Raw genomic sequence first — 15,481 nt, 5'->3', positions numbered from 1 at the left:
TTTTTTTTTTAACGATTATTTATTTTTGAGAGAGACAGAGCACGAGCAGAGGAGGGGCAGAGAGAGAGGGAGACACAGATTTCGAAGCAGGCTCCAGGCTCTGAGCCATCAGCACAGAGACCCATGCAGGGCTTGAACCCATGAACCGTGAGATCATGACCTGAGCCAAAGTCGGATGCTTAACCGACTGAGCCACCCAGGTGCCCCAAACTACAGTTGACTCTTGAACAACATGAGGGTTAGAGACACTGACACCCATGTAGTACAAAATCCCCATACGACTTTGGACTCCCCAGAAATTTAACTACTAATAGCTTACCATTGACCAGAAACCTTATTGATAACGTAGTTGATGAACACATGTTTTGTATATTATGGGTATCATACACTGCATTTTGATCATAAAGTAAGCTAGAGAAAATGTTATTAGGAAAATTGTAAGAAAAAAATCTACATACAAGCGGACCCACGTAGTTCAAACCCATGTTGTTCAAGGGGCAACTGTATTAGAACACATACAGGACTTCAGCAAGTTTTCCAGACCATACACTAAAGTTGAAATGATACACAGAAGATTAGCATCACCCCTGTGCAAGGATATGACATGAAAATTTGTGAAGTATAGCATATTGTTAAATTTTTTTTTTAATGTTTATTTATTTTTGACAGAGACAGAGAGACAGAGAGAGACAGAGACAGAGCATGAGGGGGGGAGGGGCAGAGAGAGAGGGAGACACAGAATCCGAAGCAGGCTCCAGGCTCCGAGCTGTCAGCCCAGAGCCCGACGGGGGCTCGAACTCATGGACAGTGAGATCATGACCTGAGCTGAAGTCGGATGCTCAACCGACTGAGCCACCTAGGCGCCCCACATATTTTTATTAAGGATGGCCCTTGTAATGAGCGCTGGGTGTTGTATGAAAGTGTTGAATCACTAAATTCTACACTTGAAACTAGTATTACAGTGTATGTTAACTAACTGGAATTTAAAGAAAAACTTGGGGAAAAAAGGAAAAAAAAATCAATGGTCTTTTCCTCTGCCAGCAATAACCAACTATTAAATGTAATAAAAGACGCAAATTACAATGACTACAACTATGAAATACTAGGAATTACCCAAGAATCCAAAATCCTTCTATGTGGAAACAAAAACGCTAATAAAGGAGACTGAAGATCTCACTAAATACAAAGACATCCCATGTTCTTAGATAGGAACATTTGATATTATAAAATGGTTGATTCTTTTTAGTTTAACTATGAATGAAATGCAGTATCAGCTGAAATTCCAGCTGGATTTCTTTGAAAGGAACTCAAGGAAGTAATTGAAAAATACATACGGAGACAGATCTATGAATAGTGAAGTCAATTTTAGAGAAAACAAAGGGAGGGTGTGTCCTGTCAGATAGTGGGATGTGGTAAAGGGTGTTTTATTTATTTATTTATTTATTTATTTTTAATTTTTAAAAAATTTTTTTATTTATTTTTGAGACAGAGACAGAGCATGAGCGGGGGAGGGGCAGAGAGAGAGAGGGAGACACAGAATCTGAATCAGGCTCCAGGCTCTGAGCTGTCAGCACGGAACCCAACGCGGGGCTCGAACTCATGGAGTGTGAAATCATGACCTGAGCTGAAGTCGGATGCTCAACCGACTGAGCCACCCAGGCGCCCCAAGGCTGTTTTAATAAAGCCATACTGAAACCAACACAAGGGCAGAAGGACAGACAAGGGAAAATGACAAATTGGAGACTGACCGGCATGTTTGTATGAGACTTAATAGAAGATAAAGTATAAAAATAAATTAATGGGGGGGGGGGGAGGCGCCTGGGTGGCTCAGTCGGCTAAGTGTGCGACTCTTGGCTTCAGCTCACTCAGGTCATGATCGCACAGTTCGTGCATTCGAACCCTGCATAGGGCTCTGCGCCTGACAGCACAGAGAATGCTTGGGATTCTCTCTCTCTCTCCCTCTCCCCTGCTCCCTTTCTCTCTCTCAAAGTGAGTATTTTTAAAAAAATTAATGAATGAGTTAATTAATGGGGAAACAACAGATTGCTTAGAGAGTGACACGGGACTATAGAATACAGAAGAAGAAAGATAAATTGCATCTCTACCTAATCTCAGACACGGGGGCAGACTCTCCATAGACTTAAAAGTGAAAGAGAGCGGAAATCAATAGAGAGCAGAGAGTGCTGAAAAGTCCTCAGACAAAAGCACAAACCATTAAAAAACAAACAAACGGGCGCCTGGGTGGCGCAGTCGGTTAAGCATCCGACTTCAGCCAGGTCACGATCTTGTGGTCCGTGGGTTCGAGCCCCGCGTCGGGCTCTGGGCTGATGGCTCGGAGCCTGGAGCCTGTTTCCGATTCTGTGTCTCCCTCTCTCTCTGCCCCTCCCCCATTCATGCTCCATCTCTCTCTGTCCCAAAAATAAATAAAAACGTTGAAAAAAAATTAAAAAAATAAAAAACAAACAAACAAACAAACAAAAACAATGGCTCTCATTACATCAAAATTCAGGCTCTGTTCAACGAGAGCTAAGATACGGATAGCAGATATTAACAATGCAGGTGCGTGAAACTATACGGGGTTATTGCTGAGCATAAACCAGGAACTCCTAGAAAAATCACCCAGGGAAAGTGGGTAATTCAAATAGAAAAACAGGGAAATATATATACGAAATATATGAAATATATATACGAAATATACGAAATATGTATACGAAATATTTTCAAAATAGGAGATCCTAATTATAGTTTCAGGTTGATAAATGAGGACATAGGGGCATGATATTATTTAGACACGTTTTATTCCAGAAGAACAAAGGGGGAACATTTTAAAAAGTGGTTGCCTCTTGAGAGCGTGGCTGAGCGTGGGGACAGTTGGGGTGGACATTTTTCACTACAATGTGATCTTCTAACCATGTGCATGCTTCATTTTGTTGATATTTTTAAATTTTAAAAGAAAAGGAACTAATGAAAAATAGCCTCAGCCACATCTTTCAAAAAGTTAAAGGAAATGTCTCACTCAGGAGTCACCAGGACAGAAAATGCTGTATAAAAATGAAAATCAACTCATAATAGACCAGACACCTAAATATGTGGCTAAGCCATAAAACTTCTGGGAGAAAGGAGAAAATCTTTTAAATCACTACTCACAGCAACCTCTGCCTGTCTTCACTTGGCCTTCTCCTCAAGAGTAGTCATCTCCTTTTCGCCTCTTAGGACACTTGTGATGGCTTTTAGGGCCCACCATTATAATTCATGGTAATCTCAGCTTAAAATCCTTAATCACAGCTGCACAGATCCCTTCTTCCAGATAAGGTAACGATTCCAAGTTCCAAGAATTAGGACTTGATTCTTTGGGTGGCTATTATGCAATCTACTACAATATCCAATTATCTCAGCAACGTTTGTTGAAAAGACTATCCTTTTCCTGTTGGATTAGGACTTTGGCACTTTGTTGAAAATCAATTCACCATAAATATAAGGGTTTATTTCTGAACTCTCAATGGTGTTCCATTGATATATCCTTGTACCAGTACCATACGTCTTGTTAACTGTAGTATCATAATAAGTTTTAATAGCAGGTAGTGTAAACCCTTCAACCTTGTTCTTCTTTTTTAATTGTTTTGCCTACTATAGGTCTGTTTTTATATAAATTTTAATTTATTGATTTCTTGATTTCTGCATAAAAGTCTGCTGGAATTTTGATAAGGACTGCACTGAATCTATAAATCAGTTTGGGGACTCTTCCAATTTATGAACATGGACTATGTCTCCAATTATTTAAATCTTCTTCAGTTTCTTATAGCGATATTTCATAGTTTTTACACTTCTCAGTGTAAAATCTTATGCTTTTGTTAAATTTATTACTTTATTCATTTTAATGCTATTATTCACAGAATTGTTTCCTTAGTTTCCTATCAGATCGTTGCTAATGGAGGTCTTAGAATTTCCTACAGAGTGTCATTTGCAAGTGATTTGTTTTTTTTTCCAAGTTGATGTTTTACCCCCTTATTGCGCAGGCTAGATTCTCCAGGAAAATCGTTAAATATAATTTAGGACTTTTTCTGTCCATGTTCATGAGGAAAATCGTATGTAGTTTTCTCTTCATGTAATTTGCCTGGCTTTAGTAGCATAGGTACCAAACAGGATGACCTGAGAGGTGCTCTCACCTCCTTTCTTTCTGAAAGAAATTTGTGACTGATCGGTATTAGTTGTTCTTTATTTTTTTTTTTTAATTTATTTTCAACGTTTTTTATTTATTTTTGGGACAGAGAGAGACAGAGCATGAACGGGGGAGGGGCAGAGAGAGAGGGAGACACAGAATCGGAAACAGGCTCCAGGCTCCGTGCCACCAGCCCAGAGCCCGACGCGGGGCTCGAACTCACGGACCGCGAGATCGTGACCTGGCTGAAGTCGGACGCTTAACCGACTGCGCCACCCAGGCGCCCCTATTAGTTGTTCTTTAAATGCTTGATAGAATTCACTGGATCTGGACATTTTTGTGGGAAGATCTGAAAATACTAATGCAATGTTACATTTCTATTCAGATTTTCTACTTCTGAATCGAGTTCGTTTTGATAATTTGTGTCCTCCTTGGAATTCGTTCATGTCATTCAAGTTGTCTACTTTGTTGGCATAAGCTTGTAATATTCTCTTACAATCTTCCTGATTTCTGTAGGAATGGCAGCGATGTTGCCCCTCTAAGTCCTGATTTTGGGAACTTGTGTCTTCTGTTACTCTCTTGGCCAGTCCAACAAGTACTTGCCAATCGTTTCATTAAGTTTCTCTATTTTTCTGTTTTCTATCCATTGATTTCTTCTCTTTCTTTCTTTCCTTCAGGCTCAGTTTGCTCTCCGTTTCCCACTTTCCCAAGGTGGCAATTGAAGTTATTAATTGGAAACCTTTCTTCTTTTCTAATCCGGGAGTTTAAAGCTACAAATTTCCTTCTAACCACTGCTTTAGCTGTGCCACATAAATTTTGCTGTTATATTTATTCAGTTCAGAACGTTTAAGAAGCTTCCTTTGTGATTCTCCTTTGATCCATGAGTTATTTAGGTATTTGGGGTTCTTCCGGTTTTCTTTCTTTAAAAAAAAAATTTTTTTTAACGTGTATTTATTTTTGAGACACAGAGAGACAGAGCATGAGCAGGGGAGGGGCAGAGAGAGAGGGAGACACAGAAGCTGAAACAGGCTCCAGGCTCTGAGCTGTCAGCACAGAGCCCGACGCGGGGCTCGAACTCATGGACCGTGAGGTCATGACCTGAGCCGAAGTCGGACACTTAACCGACCGAGCCACCCAGGCGCCCTTCTTCCGGTTTTCGATTGCAGATCTGATTTAATTGTGTTGTGGACAGAGAACATACGTTTTATGATTTCAATCTTTTTAAATTTATTGAGCCTGGTTTTATGGCCCAGCATGTGATCTGCCCTGAAGACTGTTTCACGTGCGGTTGAAAAGACTATGTATTCTGGAATTTCTGAGTAGGATGTTCTACAAACGTAAATAGGTCTGCTCCAGTCAGTTGACTGTACTGTTCAGGACTTCTTTACGTACGATTTTCTTTCTTGTTCTCACTTATTTAGGCTGGGCTTTTTCAAATCTCCAACTATGACTGATAAATTATTCTTTCAATTATGCCAGTTTTGCTTCATGTATTTTAGGACTCTGTGTTTAGGAGCATATATACACTTATAATTGTTGGGGTTTCACTACGTAGTGACACTGTTATCATTCCGAAACGTCTCTGTTTGTCTGTAGTGATAGTTCTTGAAAGTTCTTTCTGATACTGATACAGGTCACTCCAGCTCTTTCACGGTTGTTTGCATGGCATACTTTTCATCTTTACTTGTGTCTTTGAACGTGAAGTTTCTTACAGACAGCACAGGTTTTTTAAAAAAAAAATTTAGTCTGCCTGCTAAGCTCAGCCTTTTGAATGAGATGTTTTGCCCATTCACCTTTGAACGTAATTCTCTATATGGTTGGGTTTTTGCTATTTATTTTTGCACCTCTGTCCTTTACTGCTTTCTTCTGTGTTGAATAGTTCTTAGTGGGGCGCCTGGGTGGCTCAGTCGGTTGAGCGTCCGACTTCAGCCAGGTCACGATCTCGCGGTCCGTGGGTTCGAGCCCCGCGTCGGGCTCTGGGCTGGTGGCTCGGAGCCTGGAGCCTGTTTCCGATTCTGTGTCTCCCTCTCTCTCTGCCCCTCCCCCGTTCATGCTCTCTCTCTGTCTCAAAAATAAATAAACGTTAAAAAAAATTAAAAAAAAAAAAAAGAATAGTTCTTAGTTTACTATCTTAATTCTTCTCATTTCCCCAGCGACTTCTTGATTTGATGGAGCTTCCCCGTAGCAGATTCCTCAGAAGGGCTTATGAACATAGTACCGAGCTCTTATTTTAAATTGTTTTTCTACCAACTTCTTACTTGAAAGACAGCTTTTCTGGATATTTGATTCACATTTCTTTTTCCCTTGAATCTCTTGAAAAGGCTGCTCCCCTTTTGTTTTTCTTTTGCATGTTGCTTCTGGAAGACGACTTTTTGCTTTACGTGTGTTCCGTCATCATTGAGCCGCCTACCCTGTTTTCCTCTCTACTAGGCACTAGATAGGAAAATTAAGTTTACGTAGTCTCTACAGCATAATCCGTACCGTGGGTGTGGGTAATGGGTGGTTTTGCGTGATGTCCTCATAAGGACAATGTTTTGGAAGGGTGGAGGTAGTGGAAGACTAGGGGGCCATAATCGTCCTCACACACTGTGTGCTGGGACACAAAGGTTTTACATCCACGAGGAAAGAGGGCATCAAGCCCGCACATCAGCAGATCGTTTGACTTATCCTGCTGCAGATTTTAGGATGTACCTTCTCCACCCACGTGACGATGCTTGTTACTGAAATGCATCTTACAACTGGCGTATTGCAGAGCCGTTCTAGTGGTTCATAAAGCAAAAGCATACAGTCCCGTTGGCGCAGTTCTAGATTGGAAGTACCGCTCTCTTTTCTGTCCCAGCTTGCTCAGAGCCCCACATTTCCCGAGTTGGAACCCAGCTGTAGACAACACGAAGGGAGGGGTTGTTTGGGTACTTCCTCTCCTGTGGAGGACGATGCCGAGCGAACACGGTCCCCGAATGGTTTCCGTGCTGCCCACCCCAGCCGCCGGAGCGTTCCAGAGCCCTCTTGTGGTTTCTTGGGAGAAATATGTGCCCTGCTTCAGGTTTGAGGGGAGTCTTCTCTCAGCATTCTGACTCCGTTTTATGCAAGTTTACTGTTCCTAGCATAGGTTTCTTTTGTGGTGCATGTACCTGGATGCTGGTTATTGTACAGTTTTAACAGAAAGACTTTGGTTTTGGGTTTTTGTTCAAAATGCTGCTATGTTTCAAGGGCTGATGTCAGACAACATGTGTTGTTTTCACCATCTTTCCCAGGCCCTTCTATCATTTTTAAAAAGTAGCAATGAACATCTGGATGTTGATTTACAAAATATTTTAAAAGTAGCTGAAAAGTTGCTATCATCATCTGCTAATAAAAATGATAGCTCTGGGGCACCTGGGTGGCACCCCGAGTTCAGTGAGTTGAGTGTCCAACTTGATTTTGGCTCAGGTCAAAATGGATCACGGGACTGAGCCCTGCGTCAGGCTCCACACTGATCGCGGAGCCTGCTTAAGATTCTCTCTCTCTCCCTCTGCTCCTCTTCCCCTCTGCTCGCACTCTCCCTCTCTCTCTATTAAAAGAAAAACCCCACAGCTCTGGCATACGTGTAGTCATAGAGGCCTAGGCTCCCATCAATAGAAGTCTAGGGAATTCCAGATAACATACACTGAAGAAAGACACTAAGCAATGTACTTAATATTCTTCCTTTTTTTTTTTTGATTTTTAAATGTTTTTATTTATTTCTGAGAGAGAAACAGAGCACGAGCAGAGAAGGGGCAGAGAGAGAGGGAGACACAGAATCTGAAGCAGGCTCCAGGTTCTGAGCTGTCAGCAAAGAGTCCGACGTGGGGCTCGAACTCTCGAACCGTGAGATCATGACCTGAGCCAAAGTTGGAAGCTTAACCGACTGAGCCACCTAGGCGCCCCTGTACTTAATATTTTCTAAACACAGACACCAAGACTACTACCCTACCTATGTGGAAAAGTGAAAATCCAGAGGCTATTCTGTTGAACACATTACACATGCATATAGACTGATTGTCAGGAATGTAGGTTTATTTCATTAAAAAATATAACGAAAAGATACATCCCCCAAAGACAGTACTGTATCCTTTAAAGCAGCAGCAATCACAAGGCACATATGTACGAAATACCTCAAGCAAAATAGAACCTAAACATTAAAAAATATGTTATTTAAAAAGATGTTGAAGACCATTTGTTAATATGAACACATATTATAAAAATGGCATTATTACTTTTTTTTTTTTTTTAACTATTTTACTCCTTTACCTTTACTAAGAGAAGAAACAACGGTGTAATATTTACACACTACCTTGTGGCACACGGCACAAGAAAAAACAGATAGCTAAAGTCCAGCTTAAAAATTTTATTTTTAGTGCATTCACATTTTTAGATATTTGGAATTCATAAGCTGAAAATAAAAATAATTTTCCTTCGCTTAGAAAAAGACAGTAGTTATATGTCCTTAGGCAAACCCACTCTACAAAAAAGGAATACATTCAAGATATTCTAAAATATCAAGGACATGATTTCTATTCTGGGATCGTCACAGTAACCCTCCTCCTCAAACAGATTAGAAGTCAACACACAATAAATGTGAAGGTCAATTATATTAAACTAAAATAGTATTTGATTTAAATTATTGCTCACTTAGGAAATACAATGAGTAGTCATTCTCCAGTTAGGGATGCTAAGGGAAGCTGTTAGAAATGCATATAAAAACTCTAGGATTCAAATATAATGAAAAGTTTGTCGCAACAGCACAAAGAGTGCTTCCTTATACATTAGCCACCACTGGGCTTCACAGGATGGAGACTGCGTAAGACGTAGTTGAATTAGATCCTCACAGAGACGTTTTGTGTCCTAGACGGTGAAGTGCTCCTCTAAGCTTTAATGCTGCAGAGATGCTTTGCTAGGAAACCTTAGGAGTGCTCGCACAATTACTACTAGAGGGAGAAAAGATAAACTGAAGCTCCATTTTTAAACGGCAACAACAAAAGAATATAAAATACTAGTATAATAAAACATTTAAATAGTACTAAACCGCACAATTTAAGTATCGGTTATATGTTGTCATTAGTTTTCTTCTTAAAAAACCAGTTCCTGGGCTTTTAGGTGTGTGTGTGTGTGTGCGTGTGTGTGTTTAAATAACCAGCATCCTCCTCGTGGCGGTCGCCGAGTCCACACCCACGTGATCGGTCGGTGGCCACCCTGTCAGGTACCCGCAGGCCTCTTCCAGGTTGCTCGGCGACAACTGGGAGGCCTGCGCGTGCCGCACGGCGACTGCCCACCTGGCCCTGGGACCCGCCTACAGCAGCACGGCCTGGGCCACCTCCTTGATTGTGCGTGCGGCTCTCTCCAGTTCTTCGTCTGTCTGTTCCACTGTGACCACGACCCTGATGCTGAGAAACAAGGACACAGAAAATCGTCACGGCATGGCAGAGCCGAGCGACTGTGGCAGGGACCCTCCGCCCGCAAGCCCGAACCCTGACGGGCCATTTTCAGAAGTCTGCGACTTGAGGCCCGACTGCAACCTTGTGGGGGGCTCTGGGTGCCGGGGGCTCTGCCTGAGGAGCACCGGGCCCAAGGCAGGAATTCACGTTTCTCAAATCAGGGAGTGTTTACGTGCTGACACTCACATTTACAACTCCGTGAGTCGTGTGGAAGTTCTAGAATACTCGGAGGCAAGGCAGACATTTTTAACTTTTCAGGAAACTGAACGCAAAACAGTATCGGCTCTCCTGGGCACTCCTCCCTCTTCTCTCCCACCCCCCCTGCAAAATTCCGGACGGTCCACTGGGCACTTGCACTGAGCTGCACTGTGCTGGGCAGGGAGCGCTGAGGAAACAAAGCAAGCAGGGACCCTGTTGTCCTGAGACAGAAGACCGCACCTTGCCTGGGTGCAATTAGAACGGGGTAGGCTCGTTAAGCCATTCAGGGCTGCTGCCCGTGGTCTGGCCCTCCAAGTCTGCACAGGCTCAGACTCCAGTCTCCCGGGTCCTCCCTGGGCCCTCCCCGCTCTCCAGCGTCTCTCCCGTCTCCCTCAAGCCTGTGTTCTGTCTCCCCAGATGCACCTGAGGGTCTCCACACCACTGCACAGCCCGCCGGACGCCGGCGTTGACAAGTCTGCCTGACACACTCGATCTTCTGGGCTTGGCTTAAGTATCACCTGCCCTCGGAAGCCCGAGTCCCTTCCAGGCCAGAACGAATCGTGCCCTCCCCCTGTGACCTCACAGACCTCATGCTGTGACCCTGACACTTCATGCTCTGGGTGTCTACCTCCTTTGACTATATTTTAAGTGCTACTGAAGAGCACCGATTGTAAACCAAGAGTCAAGGTGCCCTCCCCCCACGTTGGGTTTCTTGAACCTGTCTAGATTTTCCCCCCTGTTGCTTTCTTTTTCCCTGGGCGGTCTGGGAGTGTCTGCACTCCCAAATGCACCCCATGGCATTCCAGCCGGCGGCCGGATGTGCCCCTCCCTCAGGATGGTCCTCCCGGTGGACGTGGCTGGCACAGCCCGTCACAGACGCACATCTGCTCATCAGAACCTCGGCCGCCCCCGTCCAGTCCTGGGATCACGGATACCTCTTTAGGTTAACCGGGAGGGTCCGGCGAGTCCTGGGGGGGGGGCTTTTCAGGTAAAATCTGAAAATGGCTACTTTAAGAACAGGAAAGGGGATGAACTACATTTTAGGGACACACTTCCTTAACCTGTGGCAGCATTTCAGACGTTTTCACGACAGAATACGCTTATAGAGTTTTTCAAGTAGCAAAAGCAAGAGTCACGTCACATTGAACGTCCACCCACCTCGGCGGAGGGAGGCACTTCTCCTCTTTCTCCAGGTAGCGTGCCTGAGTTAACGCGATGCTCCTGTCCATGCACTGCGTGAAGAGAAGGGACACGTTTGCGAGCTGGGCCGCAGACACGGCGGGCATCCCGACGGGAGGTACTCTGCAAGGCCATCCTTAACCGCGGGTTAGTTCATTTTCCCAGTCACAACAGCGAGAAGGCGAACCGCCACGGACGTGCCCCCGGCGGCCCCACCACCTTCCGCGCCTCCGCCCAGACCTCCTGCCGGGCGTTGGCTCTGCGGGGCCCCGTGAGTGGCCCACGCCGCGTGGCCGTCAAGCACTGTGAGTGAGACGCAGACGGTGCCACGGACAGATGGGACTTTTCCTTTTCCTTCATTTACGTTTAAATAGCCACAGAGGACCGGGGGTTTCCATTTTCAACAGAGCACAGTCAGGACAGGGGCAACAGTACCAGCAAAGCCCCGGAAACTAACCAGAGCTGAACTTGGTCGTAAACGGAGGACGGTTTCACAGCCCAACAGCCTACGCTTCGGGTGCCAGCAACTCCTCTGACGGCCGTGGGCACCTCTGCCCAGGCGCTACCAGGCTTCAGAGTCTGGGGTCACCCACGTTTTGCACAGCTTCTCCACACATTAACCACTTGTTGATATTCTTACAAAGTTAAAATACACTCCATCAAAATTAAGGACAAAAATCCTATCGAAGTAATGGTTCATCAGGGTTTCTTTTTGGGGGATGACAATACTTTGGGCTGAGGCAGGGGCACAACCTTGTGGTACATTAAAGGCCCCTCAACTCTATCTTCTAAAAGCGAGAAGTTTCTGGTATGCGAGTCGTATTTACAAACAGTCAGAGGGGCGCCTGGGGGGGCTCAGTCGGTTAAGCGTCCGACTCTTGGCTTCGGCTCAGGTCACGATCTCGCGGTCGGTGGGTTCGAGCCCCACGTCGGGCTCTGTGCTGATGGCTCAGAGCCTGGAGCTGCTTCCGATTCTGTGTCTCCCTCTCTCTCTGCCCCTCCCCCGCTCACACTCTGTTTCTCTCTCTCAAAAGTAAATGAGCATTAAGAAAAATAAGGAAAAAAACAAAAACAGAACAATCAGAGCAGGGGTGGCCTCAAGGAAGGAACCGCTGCTCCCAGGCTGGGCAGTGAGGGAGTCTGCTTGAAGAGGGGCGTCCCGACCGCTGCCGGGCGGGTCTCCCTCTGCCAGGAAGACGGGAAACGGCAGCAGGCAGCACGGCCAGACGCATACGGATGCTCCGGCTCAGCGTACCTGGAGAAGTTAACTGCCTGAGAACACCCGAACCGGCTCTGATCCTAGGCCTGGCTAAGAAACGTCCTGAACCATCGCTCTTTGTAAAAACACTGTCTCATCAGGCAACTCAACAAGAACTTAGCGAAACCGGGTTCCGCAAAGCTTAAGTGAGAGTTCCAAGGCCACAACCATCCCCTCTCAGATACGGAACACGGAGCGTGGAGCGGAGCTTAGCGTGGGGACGCAAAGACACCGCAAGACCCCGCGTTTCTGCACAAATGCGGCTTCCGGACCGTGTTCACGCCCCTCCCCTTCAGCTCTCCGCGGGATGTCCTCCGGCTGGGGCCTCAGACGGGGTCCGGCATCGGTGAGCTGTGCAGACTGTCGCCTTCTCCTCCGTTCCGAGGACGGGCCCCCCCTTCCGTCGCCTGCCCTCTGCAGCGTCTCTGACTCCAGGAGAAGGAGGCCCCCACGGCCACGACGTCTCGAGGACAGAGACGGGGGCTCCCGTGGCAGGAGTGCGGCCCTGGCCCTGCGGCGTGAAGCCCGTGTAGAGCCGTCCCGCGGGGGCTGGAGGAGGCCGGGGGGGGGGGGGGGAGCCCGGGGCGGGGCGGGGGCCCGGGGGGGGGAGGGGGGGGGGGGGGGGGGGGGGGATTCGTGCGGGGGCTCGAGGCCCCGACAGGCTCTCCGGGCTGCGTCCATCACACCAGCGGGCACTCTGCTGAGAGCACAGGCTGGGCCGTCACATGGAGCTGGTGTGACTGACCTGACTCTCCCTGTGGCGTCCACTTAGCCTGCGTTTAATGTACAAAGCGTGTCGCGGCACGTCTCTAAGAACCCTAACCTCGAGGATGCCGTCCTTTCTGTTCGGCCTGTACACACGTACATGACATCGCGGTAAAAACGCGGACGGGGTGAAAGGCGCCGGCGGGAGGTCGGTTCCCGTGAAAGAGAGTCTGTCTTTGTCGAGTTCGCAGAGCCGCACCCGGCGGGGGGGGGGGGCCTGCGGCACCTGGGCCCTGGGGAACGGGCGCTGCGCCAGCCGGACTGCTCATCACCTCACACGGTTCCTGAGATCCCCTGAGCCGGGGATCTCACGTTCTGGGTCTGGTTCCGTTTTATAAGCTGACGGACTCCAGAAGGCCACCAACTGCATAAAGCCCTCCCCGACCTGTCCTTCCTGATGGCGGCTTCACACACTGGAGGAGGGAGGGCAGCTAAAAAGCCGAGATCGGCCTCAGCCCCGGTCTCCATACCGACCAGCCACACCACCGCGGAGAGACCCGACCTCCTGGCCACGGTCAGCCAAGGGCACACGACAGACAACAGCCATCATCCTGACGTCCCGGTGACCTCGGAGCAGAGCCCCTGGAAGGGACCGCCAGGACAAGCAGGATGAGAAGGCAGAAAGAAGCCTGCCCCATTCCCAGGCGCATGCTAGCCGCACTGCAGTCGGGGGAAAGGCAGGGCCGTCCCAGCACGGGTGCTCGCGGGGTCCCAGGCCCTTCCATCCGAGCGTGAGCACGAGCAACATGCGGGGGGGGGGAGGGGGGGGCGGAGGGGGCGGGGCTCCAGGGAAGGGGCCGGTGGTCTTCCCCAGGGAGGCATTTCTTAGCTAATAATGAAGTTACAATTAGTAGTAAAATCACTTTCAGGAGACACAGACATTTAAATCAACCTCCAAACTAGGCCTGGTGAAGAAGCGATCTTTCTTCCTTTCCAGCCAGTCTCAGCTGCGTTGGGGGTTCACCCCAGACGCCTGTCCAGTGCTGCCTGTGACCAGCACTCATAATGCCATCCCCACCCACAGGTACGAAAGCCTGGCTTTGAAAATGCCGTTGAACGGGTTTTCTGGAAGGCTAATTATGTAGAGCGCAAGGAAAGTGTATTTGATACAATGGAGCGCAGAACACGACAACTTCAACGTGAGTGGAACCTGACCGGGCAGATACAGTGCGGCTTGTCAGCACAGATGTGCCCCGAAGACCCGGGGACCAGAACGGTTCCACAAGAGGGCTGCGTCCTGGGGCAGAGAGATCCTTCCTAAGATGGGACACAGAAGACGCTGCTTGGGCTTGGGGTAGAACTACACACTTACGTGATTCACAATCTCCTGAAGAAGTTTAACATCTTCTTCTCGAGACCCAGTGCTCTCTTGTAGCTGCAGGTGAAATGCGGGAGAAATTGACTCCCCCACCACTTTTAGCCCAGAAATGCTGAAAGGAAACACACAGCGTAAGTCCCTTCCGGGTGCAACGGTGTCTCGCAGAAAAATAACTACGAAGTCTGCATTCATGAGCGGAGCAGAACCCTGTGGTTTTCCCAGGAGGCGTCACACGGCGGGGCTCCGATCCCACAGAGACAGCGGGGATCCGTGCTCCGGGCGGTGCTCCCTGGTGTAGATGCCCCCGCCCCTGCAGGCCCGCTGTGAGTTGGCGGGAAGAAGGCTCCCTGTCCTGGCGGACGTCACTGGCTCACACAGCACAGAAAACAGGAGTCATCCCCAGGCTTCCACCGGGAGGCCTGCGGGCCCTGCTCCCGCCTCCCCGCCTCCCCAGCTCTGGCGGCCCCTCCTCACACACCCGCTGGGTCCCGAGGCCTGGCCCTCACACCCTCTCCTCATCTGCCCCTCGCTCTGACTTCCACTGCTGGCTAGTAAGCCGGGTCCGGCCCCAGGATCACCTCCTGCGGCCTCCCTCCCAAATCGCTCCTTTCGGGAAGCGTCTACACATTCATTTTCTATTACTCTGCCTCCTTCACGACTACTTACTGCTCATTTATCTTGTTTCCTTGCTCATTTATCTTGTCTTTCATAAATGATAGAGATGAGTTCTAACACTAAAGACGCTGCATCTTGACCACCGGAAGTATGATCAGATTACGAAGTTCCTTTCTTATTTGCATGTTTACTGTTAAGTTTTACTTGGATTATGATTATTTTCATTTTAGGATTAATAGCACAGACATCTGCAGCTTCTCAGGGAGGGAGAGAGATTCCTTTAGGCGTGAAATCCCGTGTTTTCAAATCATTATTACAGACGTCATGAGGCCCGCACATCAGGTTCATTTACAGTCCGTGTTTATCCTGTGATAATAATAGTTTGATTTTTGACCCACCTGCTAGACTGACTACAAACAGTGGCATATGACTGTCGGAAACTGAGCTACACATTTTAAATTGCCTTCATTACCCAGCTTCCCTTAGAAAGATCTGCTTTTCCCTCAGAATATAATGAGCGCAAGAAGCACTTTCTA

The 15,481-nt window shown here is 47.5% G+C and overlaps 1 protein-coding gene and 1 non-coding gene across 2 annotated transcripts in view; one reads left to right on the top strand and one right to left on the bottom strand.

The window, feature by feature from the left end:
- Window positions 1-531: 531 nt before the first annotated feature.
- On the top strand, window positions 532-634 carry LOC121013808 (U6 spliceosomal RNA). Its single transcript, XR_005782935.1, has one exon. It is a non-coding gene; the product is annotated as a U6 spliceosomal RNA (small nuclear RNA).
- A 7,539-nt stretch (window positions 635-8,173) lies between these two features.
- The window catches only part of SPTLC1 (serine palmitoyltransferase long chain base subunit 1), a 52,337-nt gene continuing 45,029 nt past the window's right edge, over window positions 8,174-15,481 (bottom strand). The window contains exons 13-15 of the mRNA XM_040449512.1: window positions 14,325-14,442; window positions 10,969-11,042; window positions 8,174-9,561 (exon numbers count right to left, since the gene is read on the bottom strand). Coding sequence (XP_040305446.1) covers window positions 9,468-9,561; window positions 10,969-11,042; window positions 14,325-14,442 — 286 coding nt within the window. The 3' untranslated portion in view covers window positions 8,174-9,467. The remainder of the gene's footprint in view (window positions 9,562-10,968; window positions 11,043-14,324; window positions 14,443-15,481) is intronic.

The sequence above is a fragment of the Herpailurus yagouaroundi genome, unplaced genomic scaffold (genome assembly GCF_014898765.1).
Source record: "Herpailurus yagouaroundi ecotype Mexico unplaced genomic scaffold, PumYag 199, whole genome shotgun sequence".
NCBI lineage: Eukaryota > Metazoa > Chordata > Mammalia > Carnivora > Felidae > Herpailurus > Herpailurus yagouaroundi.
The sequence above is the reverse complement of the archived record's forward strand: the minus strand, read 5'-3'. Positions and strand labels throughout refer to the sequence as shown.